This window comes from Hyalella azteca, unplaced genomic scaffold, assembly GCF_000764305.2.
Source record: "Hyalella azteca isolate HAZT.00-mixed unplaced genomic scaffold, Hazt_2.0.2 contig1718, whole genome shotgun sequence".
In the NCBI taxonomy this organism is placed as follows: domain Eukaryota; kingdom Metazoa; phylum Arthropoda; class Malacostraca; order Amphipoda; family Hyalellidae; genus Hyalella; species Hyalella azteca.
This window is the reverse complement of record NW_025932021.1, coordinates 21,224-48,563: the sequence shown is the minus strand read 5'-3', so window position 1 is coordinate 48,563 and position 27,340 is coordinate 21,224. Positions and strand designations below refer to the sequence as shown.

Below are 27,340 nucleotides of genomic sequence, written 5' to 3'. Positions count from 1 at the left end.
GTAATGATTGAAAAGTCAAGTGTGGAAAAAGATCTCGGAGTTTATGTCGACAAGGAGCTGAAATTTTCTAAGCACGTTGAAACGCAAGCTAACACATCCAACAAACTTCTTGGACTAATCAGACGCTCATACGAGTTCCTAGATGCAGAAACGATGAAGCAGTTGTTTGTTGCCGTCGTACGACCGAGTCTAGAGTTTGGAAACGTTGTGTGGTCACCGAGATTTGAAAAGGACAGAAATTTAATAGAGAATGTTCAAAGACGTGCAACAAGGATAATTCCAGGCTTGAAGGGCAAGTCCTATGAAGAAAGATTGAAGATTATGAAGCTTCCAAGCCTCAGTTATCGACGTCTACGTGGGGACCTCATTTTGCGCTGCAACTTCTCCACGCGACAAAATTATTTCTCGCTTCGAATCACCGACATGTGGAACAGCCTCCCCGATGACATCGTTGGCGCTCCAAGTATGAACGCGTTCAAGAACAGACTAGATAAAGCTATGGAAAAATATATGTTCAGATTTGATATGCCTAGCTCCTTATCGAACCCGGTGGAAGTCTAGTAGCTACTTCAAACTATCGCCATTCATGAAAAGATCCTGGCAAATAACACGATATTAGATCTTCTGTGAACAAGGCACGAAAAGGAAAAGAATCGGCGACAGGCCACATCAGGCCTACACTTCAGCGCCGACATCACTATGTTATGTTATGTTATGAGTATTTTACCCGTTGATATAATGAATCAAGTATCATAGTATCCTCATGGTTCAACCATGGGTATCCCCATGGTTAAATAACATTATTAATTCAACCATGGGTATCCCCGTTTAAACATTTAAATCATGGCACCGACCATTTCAACCATGGCACCGACCATTCCGCTACTTTCATCTTCCTGCTTTTTTCTTGGCACCATCACGGTGATGGCATCAGTGCCATCACCATTCACCTAGTCCGAGTCAGTGTTTGTCCGGACGTCGTGAGAGTTGGTTGTGGGCGGTTGGGGCCAGTGTGAGAGACGTTGAGAGGGATCGTCATATTTTAACTACATATCTAAATTTGGTGTGCCATCATGGATCCCGAGGCATTTTTAGAGTTGGCCAATCAGGTCACAAAATTAAAAATGTTCCCATATTTTGATATAGCACATTGCGTGATTTGTTGTCTCTACGCCAGAGAAGATGTTGGCACGGGTGAGTTAGCTAAACTGAGTTTGACTGTCTAGAGATGAAAACTCAAATGATATTATTGTTCCACCGATGGCACTGATTTTCTTATCTACCACATTAACATCAGTTATAGTGTATTCCATTGATTTTTTAACACGTTTTTCTTTATTCAGCATCGCGTTTGTTTGTTTCAAATTGTTTGTTGACTTGTTGTTAACATTGACAGCGAAAATTAGCCCACTTCTGATTGCTCTAGAGTCTAGAGATCAGAAATTTGGCATGCAGGCTATTTTCGCCAAACAATTTCATATACAATCATAAAAACTAGCAATTAGAGACCTAAATTAGCTTAATTGAGTAAAGTACATAATTATAGTATGATGTGCAGGCGCTGACGTATGACGTTATAGACGAGCAGGCGCTGACGCTGCGTATCAATACGGTATCATCGATACGTACGTCAACTTGACGTACGTCGTCAACGTCAAGTCATACTTAATCAAATCTTAATCGTTTTTCTTGTGGACTAAAAAGTAGAAAATGAAATATTAAAAAAAATCTTTTTAAAAACCACATTTTTTTGTGGACTAAAAAGTAGAAAATAAATAATGGCTTGCCTAGGCTCCAAAAAACGTGGGTCGGGCTGTACATTCACTATCAAATTTCCAAAATTCGTGTCTTGTGTGCTTTTTGCTTTAATCATAAATCCCATGGTCAGGAAGATGTGCCACTCAGTGCCAGGTACGCGGAAATTTATTTTGTCATTTTAACGACCTGTGCGGTGCGCCGTACTACGTTGGTAAAAAAATGCGCCGTGCGCCATGGTGGCAATCCATAGGTTATTCAAAAGAACCTGTTCTTATGTCATTTTGAACCGATCAACGCTTCTTTACGGACCGATCGTAAAACACCTTCACCGGCAAAAGCTTTTGCACTTCTGAAGAAAGTCAGCTGACAGCTACACTGGCCGTGGGGCGTGGTGGACCGAATTTGAATTTAAACTGCGGCTGTTATACATACAAAATGTAAACAGACGGTGTTCAGTGTTGCCATATGACTTTGGAGAAAATTTCTTCTAAAATAAAGATGGCCAGGACTGCGCGAACACGTGCGCGAAGATAATCAATTTTCATTACATTGCGCCAACTGTGCACAGCAATAGCTTAAAAAAAGTGAAAATGCGCGGGAAAATTCACCGAAAACATACATCATCCTGAGTGTGGCATAAATCTGCCTGACACACGTTTTTCTGGGGAGAGCCATAATTTATTTTCTACTTTTTAGTCCACAAGAAAAACATGTTTTTTAAAAAGATTTTTTTTAATATTTTATGTTGTCCGCACTCCCCATTATATTTCCTGCATTGGTTATGTCATGTATCATCATTGCATCATTTATTTGTATGGAAAAGAAAATATTTACATTCCTTTTCTAGGCTGCAAATAATATAAGTGTCACTGACTCACTGTGTCAGTTACACTTGATGGTAGAGATTTTTCACCCTTGTTTGGAATTTGGAAATATCTCCTGCCATCAAGCCTCAATGATAAGTAATGATACTCTGCCCCTGGGGTACTGCCCAATGGCAGAATGGCCCAATGGCAATTTGGATGATACTGCCACTAGCCAATTTGGAATATCTGGCAGAAAATTACTAAAATTGGGGGCAAAAACCATAATTTCATCGATAATTTTCAAAAATATCATTCAGAAAATAGCATTTTTTGTTACTTTTCACTAAAGAAATCGGGAAAAGACCATAGGACTGATGACTGAGTGAAATTAGCTATTCATATACCTAGGTATGTCAATGTGTATATACCTAGGTTACTGTCCTAGGCCTAGGGTCCCCAGTCCTAGGGAAATTGATAGATTCCTTTTCACACAAAATTTCAGTACCGTAAAATGGGGTAACTTAGACCATTTTTTATAAATGATGCCATTTTTTTACTAGCTAAATTAAACTTGAATTGAAACATGCAAAATCAGGTCTATACTCTAGCTTCACTCACCATAAATTGCTGGCTCCTGCCTCTCATAGTCTTTATGTAATTTAAAAAAAATTGATGGTCTTTGTTACCCCAGCTCTTGGGGTATCTCAGACCGGGTGGTAAAATCAATTATATTTTTTGCTAAAATAACTCCAAATAACTCCAGGTTTTGGTGCATTGTAGTAGAACTCTTCTAGTTACATATGCAAATGACAAACTTGAGGAAAGTGTCATAGTTTGCAAATGGGGGGCGCCGCCCCATAATGAGGGAAATGTGACTACCTAATGGCAGCCCTGATGGGGTAATATTGACTGGCTTGGAAATTAAGTTAAAATTACCATATATAAGACTCTGTAGAGTCTGAAACATAAAGAAAAAACATAAATAGGCTGTCAAACATAAAATATGTTATATATGGTAATTTTATATTAACTTCCAAGCCGGTCTATGTTACCCCTTCAGGGCTGATATTAGGTGGTCTAAGTTACCCCATTTGGGGGCGGTGCCCCCCATTTGCAAACTATGACATTTTCCTAAAATTTGTCATTTGCATATGTAACTAGAAGAGTTCTACTACAATGCATCAAAACCTGGAGTTATTTAACCAAAAAATGAAAAAAAAATTGAAGGGGATACTCTGACAGGCTTTAAATAATAGGTTTTTTTCATGGGTCACATTTTTAATTTTTTAACCTATTAGATATGCAACATTTTTAATTTTTTAACCTATTAGATATGCAAACTTTTTAAATCTTTCTATTGTGTTATGTAGCCTCAGTATTAGGCCTTTAATGACCATTGACAAAATTTTTCTATGGCAAATAGTTTTTGAGTTTTGGGGGTTTTTGTTAAAAAAACGAAAAGTGGTCTAAGTTACCCCGCCAGTCTAAGTTACCCCATTTTACGGTATATGATTTTAAAAGCTTCAATCTTTTTTTATGTTACTTATTAACTACAATAGTTGTTTTTGGGCAGCATGGTATTATTCTACATAAAAAAGAGAATGGTTGATAAAATCCAGTACTGGATCAGTAGCAACTCAATTATCTTTTTTAGTGCATTTCCATATTTATGGAAAAAATACACTATTATGCTTGCCATGTCCGTCTGTCCATCCGTGACTTCATGTTTTCTTCGAGACATTGAGGAGAAAATGCGCTCTCTGTCACTCAATGCAGTGAGTATGGAGTTATATATATTTTTTAGGTCCTGTCTCCTACCTAAGAACAGAAAATTATTGGACCCTTTGGATCAAAGGTAGAAGTTGTTCAAATGATTAGTGGAATCTTCCAGCTGCTAAGTTACATTTTGTTGTAAATTAGTGGTATATTTGATTCAATGTTGCAGTTTTATTATCAACAATTTACATATAGTATGATTTAATTGAACTTCTTACCTCTAGGGTTGTCCATTATACTGGCTCAGAAAGGAAATTCTTGCCACTCTGGCCATCTATAGCAAAAAGTTTTTACTGTACAAAGGTACCTAACCATGCAAAAAATTTCTATGCTTAAAATTGTATAAGGACCTTCCTGATATGATTCAGTAGCTGTGACTACCCATCTATCTATTGCTTAAACATTACAAAACACACTTCTGATAATAATGTCTTTGACCTCATGGAAAGCTGGCTGGGCATGAGCTGTGAAAATTGACTGCTTTCTAATGTACCGGTAGTATTTATTTTCATCTAACTAGAATGAAATATTGCTTTTGCATCCTATTTGTGGTACAGATCTTGTTGCAAAACCTGTTGCCATATTTCATGAAATTGTTGATTATATTATAAGGTAAAGAAGAGCTCTGATGAATTTTTTTTGTGTACCGGTATATAATTTATGGATGTAGAATAAAAATCCATGAAATCAGTACAGTCAATAATGATATACCGTACAAAACGATTAAAGCTTATTGGGGACTTGAGGTTATAAGGAAGAATTTTTAATGTCTACAATGCATCTTACTGTATCATTGGACATTAGACAAATTTTGTGATAGTACTGTTTTATTGTTACTATCTAAATTATTATAATCTATTCAGTTGGCACAGTTCGAAAACTAGTGTGAATTTAGCATTTCTATAAGATACCGTCAACCGGGGCTACTCGGGACGGGCGGGGTAACTCGGGACGGTCCTCCGATAAGGCATAAAACTGTTTTGGTAGCAAAACTAATTGGAATATTGCAAAACTAAATATAGTGGCATAAACTTCAACATTTTTCCTATCTATGTAGTATAAAGGAAATTAAAAAATACTACATATACTAGCAAAGAAAAATTCCTGAAAGAAATGGTGAAAAACGATATTTTGAAAAGTTACTTCTGCTAAGGTCTGTAGTAAAAAAATATTTGCCGTATTAAAAAATTGCGCTTAGAAAAAAGTGGCAGACAAGTGTCAGCATGAAAACTTTATTTGCAGAATTTACATACCTCAATTCAAATGGCGGCCATTTCCGCACAGCAGGGCAACTTGGGACACCCCCCCCAGGGCTATTCGGGATACCCCCAAAAACGCATTTACAGTAGAATCTCAGTTAGCAGAGGCTCCAGTTACGAAAAAAACGGATTAAAAACAAAGAATATTGATTACAATTACCTCGCTCAGCGAAAAAAATTTCACTTATCGAAAAATTTGTGTTTCATCAGTCATCACGAAATTGTGCATAGAATGTCATATATAGAATTGTGCACCTGGCATCATGGAATGAAAAGTAATTGACCTAAACTATGATTTATTTCTCCAAAACATATGATGGTTGTCACTAAAACATTCCTTTCTGTTTCAGGTATGTTTTTCATGATCTTTTTTATAGTAAATTCACTTAACCCAATTAAAATGGTGTGAAATTACAAGCCGTCCTGTAAGCTTACAGATACAGAATAAATGCTACTTGGCTGCTGATTTGAAGCTTGCAGTGGACAAGGTTGCTGTAAATGCTCAATGGCACGTTCATGGATACAGTAATATCGCATCAATAATATGGTAATTAATGTATATGGTAATATCATATCAATAAAGGAAAAACAAGTAAAAATCACGGAAAATGTCATTTATTCTACCTCTGCATCATCTACAATGAAAGAGGCAGACTTCAGAGTACTGTTAGTAATGGATGAGTACACTCTGCATGCTTCAAATGTTTTAAAATGAAGTTCTATTCCAAGTGCACGTCCCGAGTAGCCCCGTTCGACGGGGCTACTCGGGACACTCTTTTTTTGCTTCTGGCACCTTACGAATAGCATATGGAATTTTTTTGGAGAAGCCATGTGATAGCCCTTGCAAAGAGCTTTGAAATGAGCCTAAACTTGTTTACGAAATGTTTCATTGTAAGAAGTTATGAATGAAAAACATTCAAAATCGTCCCGAGTAGCCCCGGTTGACGGTACTCGTTTACAGCTCTGAACGGCCTTTATACTCTTTTATTTTTTACCAGTTCAGTAAATCTGTTCGAGTTCATAGGTACAATTATCAACAAAATCAGTTAGTTTCACTGTTCTATGATCATCCCAATCTTGTTTGGTGTTAAGGCAGATGCGCCTGAACTATTGATTTCTTTTTCATCAATAACAATTGCCATTATTGAACTATTGAGTTCGTTACCATCAACAATAGTTGCCATTATTAAACTATTAAGTTCGTTACCATCAATAACAATTACCGTTATTGAATTAGTTACCATAAATAGCAATTACCATTATTGAACTATTGAGTTCGTTACCATCAATAACAATTACCTTTATTGAACTATTGAGTTCGTTACCATCAATAACAATTACCNTACTCCACACATTGTTGCCTGAGATCGCTTGTTTGTGCCCGAGCTTTGTATGTACTCCACACATTAATTGTTGCCTGAGGTTGTTGCCTTGATGCCCCTGAACTTTCTACTTTCAAGATGATGCTAGATTTTGAAGGTTATCTACTATTAAGCCTAATCAATTATTCTTGTATTGTCTTTCTTGTTTCTTTCTAAATTCTCAGTTATTGAGACATTTAATTGCTTCTCACCATATTGTTTTTATTTTGTTAATATTTGCTAACATTGCTATAACTTATATTAATGCTCATGTAGCTATCCCAATTTCAAGTTGAAAACCCTGTGCTGCTGTTCATTTGGTGGTCACTGACCCGCTGGCCATGATCGCTAATAGAGCGATCATTGAACAACAATGCGCGTAGGTACATTGCTTCACTACCAAGTGTTACGTATACGTCTATTGCTTCAGTACTGTTTCGTAATATCGTCAAGCTCGTGTAAAGACAATCGTATCGAATTGTCTCCTCTAAACTATCTTGTCATATGATGTTTTTACCGTTTTAAATATTTGATTCAATTATCTCTAATTAAAGATGTTACGTTAATTTTAAGTTATTCATGTTGGGATGGGCTTAAAATGTGGCAATAATTTCATCTAAGCTAACACAATAAACTGATAGTCCAGACAGCATTTTGAATTTAATAATTGTGTATGTGTTGTGTGACGAATGAGCGTATGGCCTGAATGGTAATAATGGGTTCTAGGTCAGTATTTAAGCAAAGATGTGAAGAGGTAAAAAATTAAAAACTTCAGACTACAAACGTGTCTCGGAGCACCTTCCCACCAATATATTCTTTCAACGTTTACCAACGTGTGCTGTGTTGAAATAGTCTAAGTTTTTACAAACCTTTTAGTTGTTCATTACTTTTTTCAAAGTTTTTTTTATTGTGTTTCAGATAAGTGATTCAAAGTTACTCAAATGGATTTTTTATCTACACTCGCGTCAAAACACAGCGGAAAATCGTGCGCTGCATTAGACAGCGGTCGAACGAATTCCGATGACTTCGCAACTAATGTACAAGCAGAAGCAACATTAAAGAATGCTGATTTACTAAAAAATGTAAATAGGGTACTCTATAAAATGTAAATACTCTATAAATAAATATATATACTCATGTAAATACTCTATAAATAAATATATATACTCATGTAAATACTCTATAAAATTGTAGTTATTATATTTTGTTTACATAAAAGCAAGTGTATCGTGCTTCTATTTATTGCCTGATACCTCAGGAAGGAAAGCTGCCATGACGAGCAATGCTTGGCTATACAATTCTCGTCGTGGGCAGCTGTCAACTCCCGGCTAAAATTATCGAGGAAAAACTCTTGCGTACGTGCGTGGTCAACCAAACTCTGTGCCTCCATTTTACTATTTAATATAACGGATTTGCATTATCGAAATTGATCTTTTTTTTGGTAATTGTACCATGCTCTGGCTTACAACAAAGAATTAACTTGTTTAATTGCAGACGAAAAAGTGTCACAAGAGTAGAAGCAAAACTGTTTTCATGGAATACAATGTCGTCTCATGATTGGTTGGACAATGGGAAAAACTAGCCAGACATTGTTTCCTACTGCAGCTCGTTTTAAATAATGATACATTTAAAGTATGTTTCGTGCCATCTCAATGACCTGCATCGTCTCTATGTCAAATATCAAACTTTTGATTGTGCCTAGCTGTTGAGGGAAGAAATTCATTTAAATCTAGTTATCGTCTCTGGATTTTATAACAAAATGCACTATGTTAATCGTTTGTCTTTAAACAAAAAACACTTTTAAATTAACGAAAAAACCGCATGTTTTTTGTTCATTTAATTCAAACTTATAACAGTTTACAACGATTTTTTCTATCCATGCCGCACTAAGCAGAAAACCCTTTCTCAGAAAAGTTTAACAAATTTTCTCGCCATGAGTCTGAATCTTTCAATATCTCTAATTCTCTAGGTATTGTCATCTGTATTTTCATTTTTTTGTGTGTATGTTATAAATAGGAATATTTAATTCGTTCCATTCTAATTCGTAACAAAGGTCAAATCTAACTGGCTATTTTAATGCTTCCACGATTCACTAATAAGTATTATTATAATAATAATGATTATTATTGTGATAATAATTCACGATTCCACAACAGCTCCTACGATTCACTGATACGACATATGAGAGAGGTTCGTGCCTGTCACTCCGTGGTAATGTATATACCTGGAGTGTGCGATAAACTAGTGTAGATAAATTAATATCTCGAGTGCCCACGAGATAAGTTCTAATGAAATCATCGCTCAACATAGACCTGATCTCGTCGACGGTATTTACGTTCCTTAGTATCCTTAGTGTTTGTTTGGGACATAGCAGTCCCAGGCCACTATGGATCGCCGCCTCTGATTATCGTTCATCCGCCCTCATTTGGGCCAGCTGATGCACGATGCTGTTGCTTGCTTCTCGCCGCTGGTAGTGTTGCAGGGCTGGTCGATCAGGGATTGTTCCCAGGAACACGTCTAGTTGTCTCTTGAAGGTCTCCAGGGTGAACTCCCCTAATAAGATCCTTTATTAGGACATTAAACAGCCTCGGCCCTGCCACAGAAAGTGATTCTTCCCGCAAGGATTGAAATCTGATTGCAGATCTGTTACGTAGTGGAGGGATCTTGCATAGTCTCGCCCTTCTCTCGTTGTCTCAATTCTGAAGGCCTCGTTCTCGAAGATTGGTTCCATTCCGGTTATCATTTTCCATGCATACAGAATGACATATACCTCTCCCGTCTTCTCTGTAGTAAATACAGACCCATGCAGGCGCTTCAACCTCTCCCAGTAGTTCAACTCTTCCATCTCTCTGATCCTGGAAGTGAAGGTTCGCTGGACACTTTCCAGTTGCCGCACTGCGCCGAGTGTGAACGGGGTCCAGAGCTGGCAGCAGTATTCGAGAATTGGTATTACAAGGGCTCAAAAGAGTGTGATCTTCGGTTCCGCTTCTCTTGTTCTAAACGTAGTACGCCAGATCCACCCCATCTGTCGCCTACCTCTTGCGGTTATTGCCGTTACGTGATCACCAAAATTGACCTATGTATTTGGTCAACACTCCTAGATCACGATCAAGTTATTTCTCTTCGATTTCCGAGTTGTCAGGTGCTAGGTATGCGGTGCTCCATACCAGCTCTTCCGCTATCTCTGTATCTCAAAACCTCAAACTTGGTCCCGTTGAACTGCATGTTGTTCACTTGGGCCCAGTCATATATTGCAGAGAGGTCTTCTTGCAACCTCTCGCAGTCCCTCCTGCATGTCTGTTATGGTCATTAGCATCCTGGTGTCGTCCGCGAATGATGATGCAGTGGCGTGGTTCACTGCCATATCTATGTCGGCGATGTGGATGAGGAAGAGGATTGGGCCGAGTACCGTTCCCTGTGGTGTTCCACTCTTCACCCTATAGCCTCACTCGATCTCGAGCCTCCTACAACGACAGCTTGTAGTCTTTCTGTTAGGAAGCTGTGGATCCATGCCAGCAATTCACCTCCGACCCTAGTAGTCTCAATTTTCTGAAGAGCACTCCATGGTCAACTTTGTCAAACGCTTTCGTGACTGCTCTAAATATTTATGTTTGGTGATCTTTAAATTTTTGACTGGCATTCATTTCCTCAAAATCGTCAGCGGTGGAGAATTTCATTGCATCTATCTGTAAATCACCACATGGAATGCCCTCGCGCCATTGTTATATTTTTGTATCGAATGAAATAGTTACAATCTGTCACCTGATTGTTTGTTGTCATTCATTGTTATATTTTGTGTCTGATCCATCACCATCAATCCATTATCATGTTTATTTGTGCATTTTAGTCGCTCATATATTTAAAATTGTCTTCATTGAGACCTTGCCGATGTCAACCGTGATTCGAACACCCGATAAAAATCAATTTAGTCCCCATATAGCAGTGTCCTCACTCGTATCAGTATTATAGCCTGGATGTGTCGCACACGAACTCCTCTAAGGCTCCGTTCTGCGTGTTTTTATCCGCAACCAATTTAATCCTCAATATCGTTAATATCTTTAGTAGGTATTTATATGATTTGCAACAATTTAGTCCTAAATATCGTTAATATCTTTAGTATATATATACTGTATATACATTTAGGACGTAGCCAAGGCCACACTGGAGTCGTATCAGAATTACAAGAGCCTATCAATCTTATGTGTGACGTGCCCTCGAAGTTCATTTGAATCAGGCGCCACGATAAATACTTCGTAGAATAATAATAATAATAATTAATATGTCGCGTGCAGGCGCCCAGCCGACAACCAGACGCCACTATAAATGCTTTATAGAATAATAATAATAATAATATTAATAATAATAGTTAACATGTGGCGTGCAGGCGCGCAGCCGTTCTCCCGGAAGCACCCGCTGGCCAACTGGGTGTCATGCATGCTAACCATCTTCGCGGGGGGCATCCTGACGAGCCTCCTGCTGGGGGAGCCTGCCTTGGGAGTCTTCAAGAACAACCAGCAGCTCATGCTTGCCACCGCCGTCTGGTGCGTGTAACTTAATTAACCTATGTGTACATAAGAAATTACTTTATGCTGCTAATGATATATTTACCGGTACTTTATTATGTGTTTATCATGACCAGGAGTCTGTTCGTATTAGTCTCTCTATTATTGATATTCCACTAGAAATGAAATTTCATTGTGTGGTTTAATTTGTACACATACCCGTCACTGACGTGAGGTGCATTATCCGACCTTCTACTGATATTTAATTGAATTGATGCCCTTTCTGTCCTATACGCATGCCCTGGAACCGTCTTATTTGAATACATTTGTGATAGTAACAGTTTGAACGCAGGATCGACAATGTCACTCCTAAAATAAAATAAAAATGATAATAAAAAATGTGCCTCAATTTTTACTAGTAACCTTCACTTACAATTCTAATAATTATGTGATTTCGGGTGCTCACTAACCTTGACATTTTTATTTTATTATTTTAATTTTGCTCCTCATTCAGAGCCTGATCAACGTATTACTCACTTACTATAGAGCCTAATCAACGTATTACTCACTTACCATAGAGCCTAATCAACGTATTATACTCATTTACTATAGAGCCTAATCAACGTATTAAACGCCTGCTAAGTTAAGTTAGTCTTATAATAATATGCCATTATACTTCCTATTTCGTGATCAGTTCTGTGCACAATAATAACAAGAACACGTGACCTATTACTGCTGCAGGTACGTCATTTACTACTCGCCTTTTGACGTGGGCTACCACATCGCCAAGTGCCTTCCTCTTAAAGTCGTCCTCGCTGCCATGAAGGAAGTTTATCGGTCAGTATCCTTCCTGTGTGTCATCCTATTGTATACTGCTCTGGTATCCTTCCCTGGTGCTCTCCATCCGTATCCTCTATTTGTCTCCACCATCTGTATCCTCTATTTGTCTCCTCTTGTTATTGTATCCCTGACTGGTATAACCTATTTATATCCTCCACTATATCCTCCAGTTTTATGACTCACTTGTATCCTCCACATCTCCCACTCATGAAGCGGAAAGTGTTCTCTGGCTTGCATGCTATATGATCTTGTGTCTTTTCCTTAGTTTACGTTATCTGTGCTTGAAGGTTCAGGCATTTATTGTCTGATTTTCCTCTACTCCTCTTTGGCTTTATCCTTCCTTTCCTCTAACTTGTACAATTTCATCGATTATATGAATTTTATGGGACAAATGGTATATTTTAATGTAGGTACCTATCTTGCCACTTTGATATATAGGTACCTATTTACAAGTCCCAGCCTATGAAAAGGCCTTGGACTAATTTTTGCTTACATATCATTTGTTTTTATCGCGATAAAAAGGATAAGAATTAATTGCCTACACAACTTTTGTTTTTTCAATATTAAAACTTCCATCAAACAATCATGAGTACCGTATCATACGTTTATTCATGATTTCTGCGACAATATTTCACACAATTTGTAACTATATTATACAAGAATATAGTTTCTTGCTGTTATCAGAGTGAAGAAAATCAACAATATAACACAATTTGTAACTCTATTATGAAAGAATAAAGTTTATTGATGTTATCAGAGTGAAGAAAATCAACAATATGATACAATTTGTAACTGTATTATGAAAGAATATAGTTTATTGATGTTATCAGAGTGAAGAAAATCAACGATGGCGTGGGCCACGTTGCTAAGCTCTACCCTAACGGTTACGTCATCATGATCATCGTGGGCACCCTCAAGGGTGAGGATGGGGGGACTTTGATATATCAGTACTATGCTTATCAACTCAGTTATTCGGTCAAAACAAATATAGACAAAACCTCTGCTATATGTATTTAATTTTACTAGCTCGTTTTTCATATCTCGCTGTTGTCCATGTTGACTGAGAAGCTCATTGAAGCGTTGCGTGGACTTACTTAAGAGTCCCAGTGTTTTCGTCTGCAGGAAATGTGTTGTTAAAACGAATGTATTGCATTATTTCCGTGTAAACTGAATGTTTCGTAAAGGTGTTGCTTGTACTTACTAGTACATGCGACTGTCCCAGGTGTAACGCTCCTGTATAGCGTATATTACTAAAGGTGTTGCTTGTACTTATATATACTAGTACATGCGACTGTCCCAGATATACCGCTCCTGTATAGCGTAAATTACTAAAGGTGTTGCTTGTACTTATATATACTAGTACATGCGACTGTCCCAGATATACCGCTCCTGTATAGCGTAAATTACTAAAGGTGTTGCTTGTACTTATATATACTAGTACATGCGACTGTCCCAGATATAACGCTCCTGTATAGCGTAAATTACTAAAGGTGTTGCTTCTACTTATATATACTAGTACACGCGACTGTCCCAGATATACCGCTCCTGTATAGCGTAAATTACGAAGTTGGCAACCGTTCTCATTCAGCCGCTAATGCCGTGAAGCTCTCGAGTCGACAACAACAAGGCTTCAGTCCTTAATATTAAGAAAGGAAGAAAATGAACATATTTTTGTAAAGCTGTTTTTTTATTTTGCTTTATCTTCTATCGAAAGAGTTTGTTAAAATTTTCCTTGATTGTACCAATCATGAATAAATCATTACTCTGAGTTGGTCTAGATTCGGTTAGTTGCACTGAAGCTTGTTTGTGAGGTCTTGTTGAGAATTTGTGCCGCAGTACAAAGTTGGTACGAAACCCACGTTTAAATCTAATAACATATTTACTGTTCTCACGAGCGTAACGTCGACATACTGTACAACGGTATATATTGGTGGAGACTTATGACCTATTACTGAAATTTAGTATCGTAAGCAAGACAGGACCGAACACAATAATAAATATTATTGATGTCGTTGAGCATCACGTATTTCTATGATTTTTGGCCATAATAGCTCTGTAATAAAACATGATCTGAACACGAGAATGTGTTAACATGTTTATATAATGTCGATAAATCAAGTCTGTGCTGAACCTGTCAAAAACGTTGGGAATTTAAGAATCGAAATATTATTTGAAAAAATCAATCATTTTAACCAGTTTGAGAAATTAGTACTTGAACTTACAAAACAGGAATCAAATGAGTGGTATTGAACCGTAATGCGGGCGCTATATTTCTGACAAATCAAAGATTGTTTTGGGCTTGCTGCTACGTCTGCAATGCTTGCGATAATAAAGTATTTCGTTCCTCTCCTTGAAGCGCTGCGTCGTACTAATGCTACATCAAACAAATCCTGCTGACATTTATCATTGTTCAATATATGTTTCATATTGAATCAATGCTTCTTTTTCGCCCTAGACTTTACATGTATAAACTTTACACGCATCAACTCAACACTTTTAACCTCTACACAAATAAAATCTAAACATACATTAAACACTTATAAAATTTACACTTGAAAAAATAACATGTATAAACTGCACGTATAAACAAGTACCTATAAACTGCACATATAATCAACAAGTATAAACTGCACGTATAAACAAAAAATATAAACTGCCCGTATAAACAAAAAGTATAAACTGCACGTGAAAAGATCATGTAAAAACTGCCCGTATAAACAACGTGTATAAACTGCACGTATAAACCCCACCGTATAATCTTTACAATAGTTAATACGTTTACTCTTGTCTCCACGGCGCCCCCCAGGCAACGGCTCGGGGTTCATGAAGATCCTGGAGCGTCTCTCCCGCGGCGTCTGGACCCCCACGGCCGTAGAGTTCATGCAGCCTGGCTTGTGAGTGACGAATAGGCTTGTATATTTCTGAATAATAGGTCTATATTGATGCTTATTATTAGTGCTTCAATGTAGGCGACACTCGCGACCTCAGTTTTAGTGAAGGTCAGGTCTAAAACGATATTTATTTCCTGTGTTTCTTTATCGGCTACATTCATTATCTAAATATCACGTAAATTTTTTAAAATCACTCTCAACCCTTACTCTTTACCCTCACTCTCTACCCTTACTCTCTACCCTCACTCTCAACCCTCACTCTTTACCCTCACTCTCTACCCTAACGCTATATACACGCTACCTTTTTTCCCCTTTGCTCGACCCTCAATGTTAGTGAATTTACCCTCATCCTTCTTTCACTCTCTCGTTCTACACTAATTCTACCCTCACTTTATTCAACGCTCGCTCCCCTCACGCTATTCTATCATCACTATACCCTCACGCCAATGAGGGTGAACTCGCCTATATTACTCGGGCACTGATCTCACGCTATTCTACCATCAATATACCCTCACGCTACCATCACTCCATTCTCACTCTACCCTCGGCAGCGCCACGAAGGCCTCGATCGCGGCGTCGCTGCTGTTCGTGCTCGACAGCAAGACTGACCTCATCTCCGCCCCCCACGCCCTCGTCTACTTCGCCGTCTGCATCTTCTTCGTCTACTTCAAGGTATGCGCGCGTCTTCGTCTACTTCAAGGTATGCGCGCGTCTTCGTCTACTTCAAGGTGTTCGCGTGTCTTCATCTACTTCAAGGTATGCGTTACTAGACGCATGGTAATTAGAGTTACCTTCAGTAGACCTACAGAAGACAAAGGGTTAAGCTTACATCAAAACCCAGAGAAGACATTTAGCTTATAATGAGTACAGTCTTTCCATAAAATATTAGCTTCAAAGACATGCGTCTTTTTGTGTCTAAGACCACTAAACATAAGACTGTGTGTGCTTCCAGTGCTCCATTTTACGTCAATTTTTTGGCGCTCGTTCAAAGGTTTTCTTGAAATGTAGGAACATCTGTTGTACCTTATTAAACTGAGCTCTAGGTTCACGGCAAGAAGATGTCTTTGATATGATATAAAGTTTAAAGTGGCGCGATATCAGCGTAATATTTCAGTATTCAGCTAAAGTTGCAGCTGCAACGATTCGTCAGTTGATATCAGATTTAGTTGCCGCTCGATCGAAGGGCCTTCCCGTGAGCCATTTTCATTCATAACTTGTAGTATAAAGTACGCAACCGCGAGTTGCTCCACTATATAAATGCAAAATTCTATTCAATTCTATTAAATTCTATATTTTATTATTCACTCCATAAACGGCGATGCCGAAAATGTAGATTGCAATTCGAAACGATGTTAATAAATTTACCACCGAAAACGATAATAATAAATCACATATATATACTGTATATGTTATCTCAAGACGATCTTCTATATGCACTTCATAATATAACATCTTCACCTACGCAAGTTAAGGTGCAAGTCACCCCCCATGACTGAACGATGTTTGTACTGGGCAGCTATCGTCTATTCTGCTGGGTATCCACGACCCCTTCCTGCCGTTCGAGAACCTCTTCTGCGCGATATTCATGGGGGGCGTTTGGGACTCCCTGTCCCGCACCCTCGGGGGGTCTAAAGGGGGAGCCTCGGGCACTGACAAGCAAGGCGACGCTCCCAAAAACGGCAAGAACAAACGGGAGTGACGTGCTGGCCATGCATTTTAACTTTGACGATCGCCTGAACTTATTATTTCATCTAAACTTGCACATGCATCCCTCCTCCCTTTGGTCAACAGCCTCAACTAATGAATCATCAACCGGTTTTATCCCCTGATTTAAAATACAGAACTGGAGAAAATTTTAAATTTTTGCACTTTTAAATTTTATGTCCGTAAAGTACGATTAACGGGAGAAAGTTTTATTCCGGTTAATTTTTAAATTATGATGAAGTGTTTGGAATCATGTTATCCATCTTTGTTTATTTCAAGATACTTTGAGCCTCTGAACCCATGTTGATATTAATTATCCACAAGAATTATTGAGTCTAATGGACAGTTTATTTTGTGAGATTCATTGGTGAGGTGTGACTCAGCGTGACAATTATTATTTAATTGTTATTTCCTCTAATACCGAGTGACGTAGTCCCGTAGTTGACTCAAATCGTGGATCACAAATTGGCTATCGTATGGTAATCCTAAACTTTTTATTTGCTAGAGACCGTTTGTGTGCAGTAGCCTTGTTAACGAAATTGTCGGTGGGAAACGCTGGCCGAGCGAAGGAACCGTTGTCAGTGTACAGTCATGAAATAAAATGGTTGTGAAATTCGGAAAAAGAAAATAATAGATCTATTTAAACGTAAGATTTAGGTAAGGAATGATGGAAGAACTTTTTCTAGAACTTGAAACCTTCCAAGTATAAACTACTGATTGATTATTTTTTTAAAGTAATCTAAAGTTTTTAAAATTCAAAGCATTAAAAAATTTTAGGAGCAAATTTGCAATTTTTGTATATTTTTCCTCTAAACGTTGCTCATGCAGCGATGATTAATGAACGATTTTTGCCTATAAATTTCAATTTTAGCATTTTGATTGAGTTATGAAAATGATGAGGTTTTGAAAATGAATTTTTTTAAATGTGACGCTCAAACGAACCTATTTGAAGCAACAGCTTTACCCCCTAAATTAATAATAATGATGCTATTTATATAATAAATATTTCAGCAAAATCCAATAACAGTAGGCGATTCTCTAGATACCTAGCGATAATTTCTGCAAAGTTTTTTTTTATATTTTTGCCTGGAAGAAGCGTTGCTAACAGTTCTCTCTCATTCGTCGTTACTGACGGTCGCCTTGGCTGGCTGACTGAACTTGTTAAAGCTCGGTAAGTTGTTGTGCATTTAATTTATTATTTTAGTGATTGATTTGCTTCAGGAAATCTACAACGAAAAAGGCTCTATACAGGCTTAATTTTTAGAGTTTGTTAATGAGTTTCTTATTAATGATTATCGTTTCATAAGAATTTTTGTTTGTTAATGAATTTCTTATTAATGATTATCGTTTCGTTATAATTTTTGTTGTGAGGATTGACGCATTTAACATGCCTCACCTTCTTAACATTTTCCTGCCACATTTTTTTGTCTTACTTATCGCAACGTGACACTCCACCCTGATTTGTTGTAACTGTCGATTGCTATTCAATTTTCCCAGCTTCTATTTCACTTTCATTTGCAACCATACAAAATATTTCAAGCAATTCGTTGTCATCTACATCGTTCAACTTTTGCTTGATTTATTAATGGCGCGTTCCTGTAATAATTATTAATGGCGCGTTGCTGTAATAATTATTAATGGCGCGTTCCTGTAATAATTATTAATGGCGCGTTGCTGTAATAATTATTAATGGCGCGTTGCTGTAATAATTATTAATGGCGCGTTGCTGTAATAATTATTATAACCGACGGCGCTGTTCTTGCTCAGGAGTTTTTTATTTTTTTAAATATATCTTTATATTCCGTTATTTCTTATGCTCGACTAGTCTTTTATTTTAAGATCATTTTTGAGCCAGTCCACAAAAATCTAGTACTGTACTCTTACTTCCTTGATATTGATGATGCGATTAAAACATTTCTCGTTGAACTCTGTTGTCTATTTAAGAGGGAAACTCTAGTAGCTATTTTGCGCATTTTTTTTGTCATTCTTCCAAAATTTGTGCATTTGGATAAACTGATTAGAGATCTTCATTTCAAAAATTTCAATTGGAATCATTTTATGTATGTGACATTCTGCACAATCACGCATATATAATGTGCTGTTAAGTCTTACTTGTTTTTAGGATCATTTTTTTTCCTAACTACGTTCCGTGCGACCTCTAAAGCAGCTCCTTTGCATGAATGAGAACGCTAGTTTATTTCGCAGTGTTTTGCATGGGCGACCATTCCATATTCGCCAAACAGATTGTATTTTCTGAATTTCCACATAATTGATTAAGAGCCCTCCGACAAGTCTATAACAACACATGGAGGTTGTTCAGTTGAGATGAGAGTTATTAATGTTGTACCAGTTTGTCGTGCTCGTATAGTGCTGATACATAATGATGTCTGCATCATCACAATGCATTCCTGAAATTTATGGCATCATCAATCTCATCTTATAACATCTTAGTACTGCGACATTTTCAACACCAACGATAGTGAGATGAATTTTAATACCGGATTAGGCATTGTGTTAAGCCATAACGGAATGCATTTATACCTGCTTCACTAACTGGTTGCAGATGCTATATCTTCTTTTCATTACTTTTATTCCGTGCATGATTCAGAATCCCTCTCACTAAACGTGTTCCAGGCTACACGTCTGATAGTTAGAACTCGGTGTGGTCTTGATATTGCATTTATTAGCAGAAGTTTAACTTAAATTTAGTGGCATCCGCCTTGTCGCAATTTTATAATCATTTTTATTTAACTTGGTTTTTCTGCGTAACACCGTATGAATAGAGACAATTCTAGAGCATTTTTTATTTATAACTGCCCTACGGTCCATAAACCATTACAGTTTCTTAGTACGATTTAATTTTAAACTAACATCGCAACTGTCTAGTTTCAGAAAATGTATGAAGACATATAGTATTAAGCTCTTAGTTTCCTGTGTGTGTGGCACTAGCTGTCTATAATAAGATGCAGTAGCCTTTACTATCTTTAATTTAGAACGTCAGACACGAGAAGCTCTGAGGTGAGACAGCGAGTTTGTTTGACAAGCGTGAGCCTTATTCCTTGTGATGTTATTTTGCTAGTACACTCAACAGCTTTTGTCACTTCAAGTTATCCACGTGCAGCTTTTGTTTCACTAAAAAATATTACGATATCGTCTTTCCATCAGCAGATCATTAATCAAGGTTCCAACCAAGTTCATTGTCCTGGAAATGTCCTGCGTGGCAAAATGTTTAGTAATAATACTGATTAAAGCTTGTATTTACTTAATCATGTGCGAGTTGTTTGTTTACTGCGTGTGGGTGGTGTTTTTTAAGTTATCCTGCGTGAAACATTTGTGTGGCTGAAGTGCAATGTTATTCATAGGCTGATAACGTAAGACTTTTTTTATTCTTAAGCTGAGTTTTTATTAAGGATCGAAATAAGTGTAATTGGAATAATTCATCGGCCTATCGTCATACAGGTTTTGGATCCACTAACATCATTCGCCATCTTCAATTGCACTGATTGAAGAACTTACGGTGACCGTTAGAGTTTTTGAGAATATAACCAATAGTTTGTGTAGATGCGAGACTAAAGTAGCTAGTGAAATAAGACAGTATTGAGACATGGAGTAATTGGTTTTGAGTGTGAATTTAAACTTAAGAGTGGAAGTAACTCCAGGTTTCAGGGTATAGTACTTCATGTTTATATTATTGTTTTCTGATAATATCAGTGTATTTATTACAACTGCAGTAATTACATCAGTGTTTGTGTAACAGATATATTACTCAATATAATTTCATTCGTGCAAATAAATTGGTTAGCTATTGATCGCATACAAGTGTCATAACATTTGGATTACTGCCTCACCATATCTTAGGCTTTCTATTCGCTTTACTTTCATAAAAATGTATCAAGAGAACCCAATTCCTCCTCACATTGATATTTCCTTCATTAATAATAATAATAATAATACCTTCTATGGTGAACAGGTTAGCCCATGTGCCGGCCGTGGAGTCTGTCAGGGACTTCTTCGAGGATATCTTCTATTTCTTTCTAAAATCTCGATGAAGTGTCATGTGATTCTTCGAACTCAATGCAACAACCTTCTATGGTAACTTATCTTCCGTAGTAATTCGCTGGTTAGAATTCTTACATTTCTTTCACTCCAGCCTTTACTTCACTTAGTAGGAGTTGATAATTTCAGAATCTGTATGATATTTTAATCAATGAACTGCAAAGTTGGATGAAGAACACACATCGTCATGATTTTTATAGGACCATTGCGAATACAGATGTCGGGGGTGTCCAGTCTAAGTAAATCACTGTAAATGGAGATGTATGGACGTTTTTTTTGCCTGTTTCTTTCTAAATTAATTCGCAAAAAATAAATGAATTTTAATACGATTGCGTCTCAATCTTATTTTTTAATGAAAGCTCTACGTTGTTAATCTAATAATAAAAGTGATGGAAAGGCGGGTGTGTGAATGTTAGTTGTTGATAAGCATTTATAACGCAATGCAATGCAACACGCAATGGATGCAAGCAAAATACCTAGCTTGATACAAAGCAGCTAACTCGTGTATTTTCTCAAGCACGCCATCAACATTTCTAGTCATTGTGAAAAACGATCGCCACAACCAAATGTAAAATAAATAATGCATTATGAGGAATTATTTATTATCGAAAGGATTTATATACTCCAATGAGCAGCAACCTGGTCTCCAACCGTTTTTAAACTCTTAGTATCCTCACTGGTCGAAAAAAGGCTCATTTCTTCTATAGGAAAACATTGAAAATGCAAATATTATGCAAGTTGTTAATTCGAGTCAAACTGTATTTTAAAAAATTCCTAATAAAAAGATAGTGATGAGAAGTGTCTTTCTTTCCTATTGCCTCTGCTGCCTTGACAAGTCGCAAACTGAATATCAACTAAAATTAGCTGATAACAATCCAACGATCACGATCAATATATATATTATATGAATAACAGATAACGAAACTGGACAGCACCACCACAAAAAATCACACTACACAACCTGGAAATAATCTTTATCGCAACATATTTGTAGTTTCGATCTCCACTTGGGATGCTATGACAACTGATGATGAAACTTCTTCAGTAAACAGTACTCAGGGGTGAAAATCCAACGTAGACTAATCCCAACTAAATTCTGAGAGCAAAATACAAAAATTGATCGTGTGAATGTCTTATTTTTACAATCGTTTACTTTTTTGACGATGGTAAGATTTTCGTCAGCTTGCTGAACGCATCAAGAGCCAACGACAGCGCGACTAACAGGATTTTCCTTTCCGTTGAAGGGCTTGCCTCTTGTTCACACCCTTAACCTGCGAGCTTCTTATGAAGTTATTATTCTGACTTGCCGTAGGCATCGAGTGCCATGAAATGTGTGCGGATGCTGGGGTTTTTTATGTCACCGCCGTGTAGGGTGAAGCTCACGTTACCTCCAGCTGTTCTACACAGAGACTCAAACCGACGACACTCGTTGCCGATCCACGGACGGGTGGCGTCGTGCATCTGACGAGTAGACAGATTTCTACATCATAGTTTCGTCAATACTGGAACGTAATCTAGTATAAAAACGAAAATCACTGCAAATTCATTTCTCTAAGCAACAAGCTTCATTTCAAGCGAGACAGGAAGATAGAAAAAATCCTTCAAAATAAATTTTTAGGGACTAGTTACATAAAATATAGGTTTTCGTAGTTTAGGATAGACACATACCGATTATTTCTAAGCGATAATTGATAATTTCTTCATGAAAAACTAGATTTACCGTAAATAGAGCCTTTCTATCGATTAGAAATGAATGTATGAAACGAAATTTTCTTCAACACAATCAACTGGATCTCGAATTCAACATCATAAATCTATCAATAAATAAATCCACATTATAATCTATCATTAAATTTACTTTGGGGTTCTAATTTTGCCTATTTGTTGCAGACATAAAAACTTATTTGATGCAATCATGAATGATGCTAACACAGAGAAACTTCTTAAGAAGGCGGTAGGTAATATACCTGATACGGAGTGACGTGAATCGTAACCAAAAGTTGAGGCAGGAAAGCAAGAAGTTTCTTCAGGAAGTTAGGGTTGGTGATCCACGCTCCCTCTCTGCCCTGGTGGCCGCCATCCAGCCAGGCTATCTCGCTCACCTGCACCATCAAATTAATTCATCTTCAAAACCAAATTGAAATACCGCTTATTTTCTAAAACAATTTCTGTTATGAAAACACTTCATAACAATGCCCTAAGAACCTGCTGGAAGTGCTAAAAAATGACTATAATAGGCTTGAAAGTATTAAGATCGCATGTTTGCTTGGCTTGCAAATTGAGAATAAATTTAAAATCAATGATTTGGTAGTTGAAATATGTTGAATATTTTATTCTTGCAATACAATGAGAAGCATGAAGCAGCAAGTTTCAAAGATCTTGGCAGTGCACAGATAACAGCTGGCACTTAAATTTATAAATACCTTCTTAAGGAAATTCGTGTAGAGAGTCTGTAGCTCTTCTGGAAGTTCTGACAAGAGGTACAGCTCAGTGACAAGTTGGTTGAGAACGATGCAACCTTTACTGAAGGCGACCAAGGAGATACTGTCAATCGCATCTCCATGTATTTGTCTCGCATTTCCAGCATTGTCTTGCGATGCATCATTGCTACAGACATTAGAGTCCTCACTGATGAGCTCCCTGCCAGTGATCAATGATCTGAAGGGTGGCTCTTGGACGGTTTTGAGCGTATTGTGGACCAGGTGGAAGAGATGGGGGATGGCATGGCGACCTTTTAGGTAATCTGGCCCGCCAAATCTATTCAGCGTCACAAAGTTATCGTAGTAGTTGATCATGTGCTCCATCCTGTACTGAGAAAACATTATGTCAATTGGCAAAGCTCTAATGAAGTATACCTATACAATATCAGGAAATATATAGGTAGTACAGAAATAGGTTGTTTATGATGGTAATTTCATACTCACAATTACACAATGCAAAGCAGAATGATTCAAGATTCTGTTCCAATGTTGCCTTGATCATTGCAATGATCTCTCATTTCACAATTATTTTCTGAAATGTAACTTTTTTTCTTCGCTTTTAAATTTCTAGTAACTTTTTTTAAATTAATCCATTATTAAGTCGGTGTATAAGCATGAATGGCTCAAAATCAGATAGCAGAAAACAAAGTTCTTCTAATGCAAGCCAAAAAATTCTGCTTTCATTATTAACTAGAAAGTAGGTCTAGAAAAAATATCCTTTAGCAAGTCACTATAAGTTTAATTTTTCAATAAACCTACCTGCACTGCATTTACCTACTAGGCCTGACTACCATGATGTGGCTGTTTGGTTTTCGTGATGAAAGCATCTCACATACAGAATCCAAGTCCCATGGTCTAAGGTAATCTTCTGATGCATCCATTTGCTCCACATAGTTCTGCAATATGAGTTATATATTTAATTAACATTTTGATGTTGCAGTGCTGCAATTATTTTCAAGTTTAAGATGCTGATAAAGCTCACAAGCCATTAAATACTGAAATACAAACCCTAAGTTATCAACACACAATATTTTCCATTCTTCTATTTTGCAGATTTAAGGAGACTCTAATGAAGTTGAAAACCTCCTACCCTTCTTGAAGAAACAAAAATCATATATGCTCTGTAGAATCCAGCCATTTTCCAGGGCCTTAATCAGTAGCTCATGCATTTTAACCAGTATATATATATATTTCACATGTACTGTCTAATGGGGTAATAAGGGACAGTTTTGAGCGCTTCTTGTTAATATCTTCTTACCATGAAACATTTCAAAAACAAGTTTAGGCTCATTTTATAGCTCTTTGCAAGGGCTATCGAATAGCATCATAAAAAAATTCCCTATGCTATTTGTAAGGTGCCAGATGCAAAATAAAACTGTCCCAAATTACCCCTGGGAACGGGGTAATCTGAGAAACTTAAAATAAAACTCAATTTTAAAATGTTTGAAGCATGCAGAGTGTACTCATCCATTACTAACATTACTCTGAAGTCCTCCTCTTTCATTGTAGATGATGTAGATATATAATAAATGACATTTTCTGTGTTTTTTACTGGTTTATCCTCTATTGATATCATATCACAATATTCATTCATTACCTTATTATTGATGTGATATTACCAAATCCATAAACATGCCATTGAGCATTTACAATGACCTTGTCCACTGCAAGCTTCAAATCAGCAGCCAAATAGCATTTCTTCTGTATCTGTAAGCTCACAGGACGGCTTGTAATTTCACACCTTTTTAATTGGGTTAAGTGAATTCACTACAAAAAAAAATATCATGAAAAACAGACCTCATACAGAAAGGAATGTTTTAGAAACAACCATCATATGTTTTGGAGAAATAAATCATAGTTTAGGTTAATTACTTTCATTTCCATGATGCCCAGTGCACAATTCTATATTGGTAAGACATTCTGTGCACAATTTTGTGATGACTGATGTGATGATGCATAAATTTTTTGACAAGTGAAATTTTTTTCACTGAGCAAGGTAAATGTAATCAAAATTCTTTGCTGTTTATCAATTTTTTGTTAACTAGAGCCTTTGCTAACTGAGGATAAACTGTAAATGCATTTTTAGGGGTGTCCCTTATTACCCCGTCATGCAGAAATGACTGCCATTTTTTTTTTTTGGAATGAGATAGGCAAATTCCATCAATTGCATTTTCAAGCTTACACCTATGTGCAACTTTTATGTAAGTAAAATTTTTCAATACAGCAAATATTTTTTTGCTGCAGACCTTAATAGAGGTACTTTTCCAAAATCGTACTTTTCACACTTTTTTTCAGCAATTTTTTTAGAGATCTTGCATTTGGAATCTTGCAGGCTGATTGGACACTTTTGTTAACAATTAGATAGGAGGTATATAATTAATTTAGCAGGAATCTCATGGCTTCTAACATTGTGGGAAATCTTTTCTTGCAGTTTGTAAGTGGTACGGTAAAGTAGATATAGGGTAAACGCGGTATATTCCGACATCGTAGGTAATTCCGTCACTTCTCTAGTTTTTCCTTTATATTAAGCTTTGTTTTAGTTCCATGCGTTCATTTGTTGCTGACGCGTAGTGAAGTGTTTTGAGAGTCATGTGAAGGCAACAGAACTTACGTAATGCATACGGTTTTTTTTATAGTTTTTCATTTTTCGATGCGTCCTTAAAGTGTCGGAATATACCGCGTTTACCCTATTTGGCATCAGATTGCTCATACACATAATCAATTGATTTGTTAAATGAAATAGGTATATGTGGTTTTAAATTCTGTTTATAGATACAAAAAATCATTAAAACATTTTTTACCTGCTATTCAACAAAAAAACATCTTAAAAGCCAATTTTTTATCAGCAATTTGTCAAAAAATCTGCCTAATATTCCAGAATAAAAAGTAAACAAATGCAGAGAACTATGCTGCTTTAATTATATTTGAAGGAGTAAAAAAAAGACTCCTTGAGGTGAAGTTGAGGAGTAAATAGTTTTTACAATGAATTCAAATTTGCTAATTTGAGCTGTTACACAAAATTCTACATACCATCAATGTCACATCAATGCTCATATTAAAAAAAAATTGGATCTAAGGTTAAAGAATATATATACACAATTTTACAGATTTAAATTTTTAGATCTAATATGATATGTGCACTTGACCTTGTGACTTCTGACAACGTGACAAGTTCATATATAAAATATAGACTAGCCTAACCCCTATTAGGCCTAAATATTAAATTGAACATAGCACATTTGCACTCAGCAGCTACAGCACTTGACTTGGCAAGTTTAAATTAAACTCGCCACTTCTTAATAAAAAGTTGACAACCATATAATACTGTTTAAAATTTTGATTTTAAGGGTTATGTTACCACAAAATAACTGAGATTTTCTGATTGCGCTAGAGACTTGTAGCTCAGTTTTGTACATGAGTGGTGTCACTGGTGTGGTGAAGTTAGCTAGGTAGGTAGTAGGGTTGATGGCAATGATGGGTGCGGTAGGGTCAAAAAGATGTCAATAGTGTGCACTGTGCGGCTATTCATGAAATTACTACAAACACAAATTTCAAAATTGCCCAAATTCCAAGTAGGCGAAGTAGCTAGTACCTGAACATCTCCAGGGAAAAAGACAACGACGTTCGTAACGTTTGAAGTCACTCGAGGAGGAGAATAAATTATGTGATTTTTACGGCCTTCATGGCCTTCAACAGGACCAAGACGCATGGCGCAGTCGCAGCTTTTATCTTTCGTATAGAAAACCAATTGAATAAATAAGATTAAGAAGACACAACAGCGGCGCCTGATGCAAATTAAGATGTTCTATCAATTCATTTTTTCAAATGATTCCGGGTAACTAGTACAATCGTCACTACTCACTAGCCTACTGGCTGCAGCGGCTGAAACTGAATGTTGTGACTTCAC

The 27,340-nt window shown here is 36.9% G+C and overlaps 2 protein-coding genes across 5 annotated transcripts; one reads left to right on the top strand and one right to left on the bottom strand.

Moving 5' to 3' along the window:
* The first annotated feature begins 962 nt into the window (after positions 1-962).
* LOC108680367 (trimeric intracellular cation channel type 1B.1) lies at positions 963-21,746 on the top strand. Of its 2 annotated transcripts, XM_018169175.2 has the most exons (8): positions 963-1,194; positions 11,345-11,501; positions 12,204-12,299; positions 13,133-13,221; positions 15,109-15,196; positions 15,745-15,865; positions 16,710-16,872; positions 20,868-21,746. In XM_018169175.2, exons 1-8 carry the CDS (start codon positions 1,074-1,076, stop codon positions 20,870-20,872), a joined length of 840 nt encoding a protein of 279 aa, XP_018024664.1. In that variant the 5' UTR covers positions 963-1,073; the 3' UTR covers positions 20,873-21,746. The 2 variants fall into 2 exon arrangements, with proteins under 2 accessions (XP_018024664.1, XP_047739596.1); XM_047883640.1 differs by lacking the exon at positions 20,868-21,746 and having other exon boundaries at positions 16,710-17,663.
* Positions 21,537-27,340, bottom strand: LOC108680365 (mitochondrial protein C2orf69 homolog). 3 transcript variants are annotated; one of them, XM_018169172.2, is made up of 5 exons: positions 27,026-27,340; positions 24,208-24,329; positions 23,377-23,758; positions 22,921-23,055; positions 21,537-22,414 (listed from the first exon to the last, which is right to left on the bottom strand). In XM_018169172.2, exons 1-5 carry the CDS (start codon positions 27,140-27,142, stop codon positions 22,247-22,249), a joined length of 924 nt encoding a protein of 307 aa, XP_018024661.1. In that variant the 5' UTR covers positions 27,143-27,340; the 3' UTR covers positions 21,537-22,246. The 3 variants fall into 3 exon arrangements, with proteins under 3 accessions (XP_018024661.1, XP_018024663.1, XP_047739592.1); XM_018169174.2 differs by lacking the exon at positions 27,026-27,340 and adding an exon at positions 26,580-26,874; XM_047883636.1 differs by lacking the exon at positions 27,026-27,340 and having other exon boundaries at positions 24,193-24,248.

What these genes read in the sequence shown, in the direction of transcription:
- LOC108680365 (XM_018169172.2), bottom strand. Translation starts at nt 27,142, where the DNA reads ATGCGTCTTGGTCCTGTTGAAGGCCATGAAGGCCGTAAAAATCACATA. An exon ending in TTTTCCCTGGAGATGTTCAG is followed by an intron (nt 24,330 to 27,025) that starts GTACTAGCTACT and finishes CTCATATTGCAG; the next exon opens with AACTATGTGGAGCAAATGGA. An exon ending in ACACGAATTTCCTTAAGAAG is followed by an intron (nt 23,056 to 23,376) that starts GTATTTATAAAT and finishes TTGATGGTGCAG; the next exon opens with GTGAGCGAGATAGCCTGGCT.
- LOC108680367 (XM_047883640.1), top strand. Translation starts at nt 1,074, where the DNA reads ATGGATCCCGAGGCATTTTTAGAGTTGGCCAATCAGGTCACAAAATTA. An exon ending in ATGCTTGCCACCGCCGTCTG is followed by an intron (nt 11,502 to 12,203) that starts GTGCGTGTAACT and finishes TTACTGCTGCAG; the next exon opens with GTACGTCATTTACTACTCGC. An exon ending in CATCGTGGGCACCCTCAAGG is followed by an intron (nt 13,222 to 15,108) that starts GTGAGGATGGGG and finishes GGCGCCCCCCAG; the next exon opens with GCAACGGCTCGGGGTTCATG.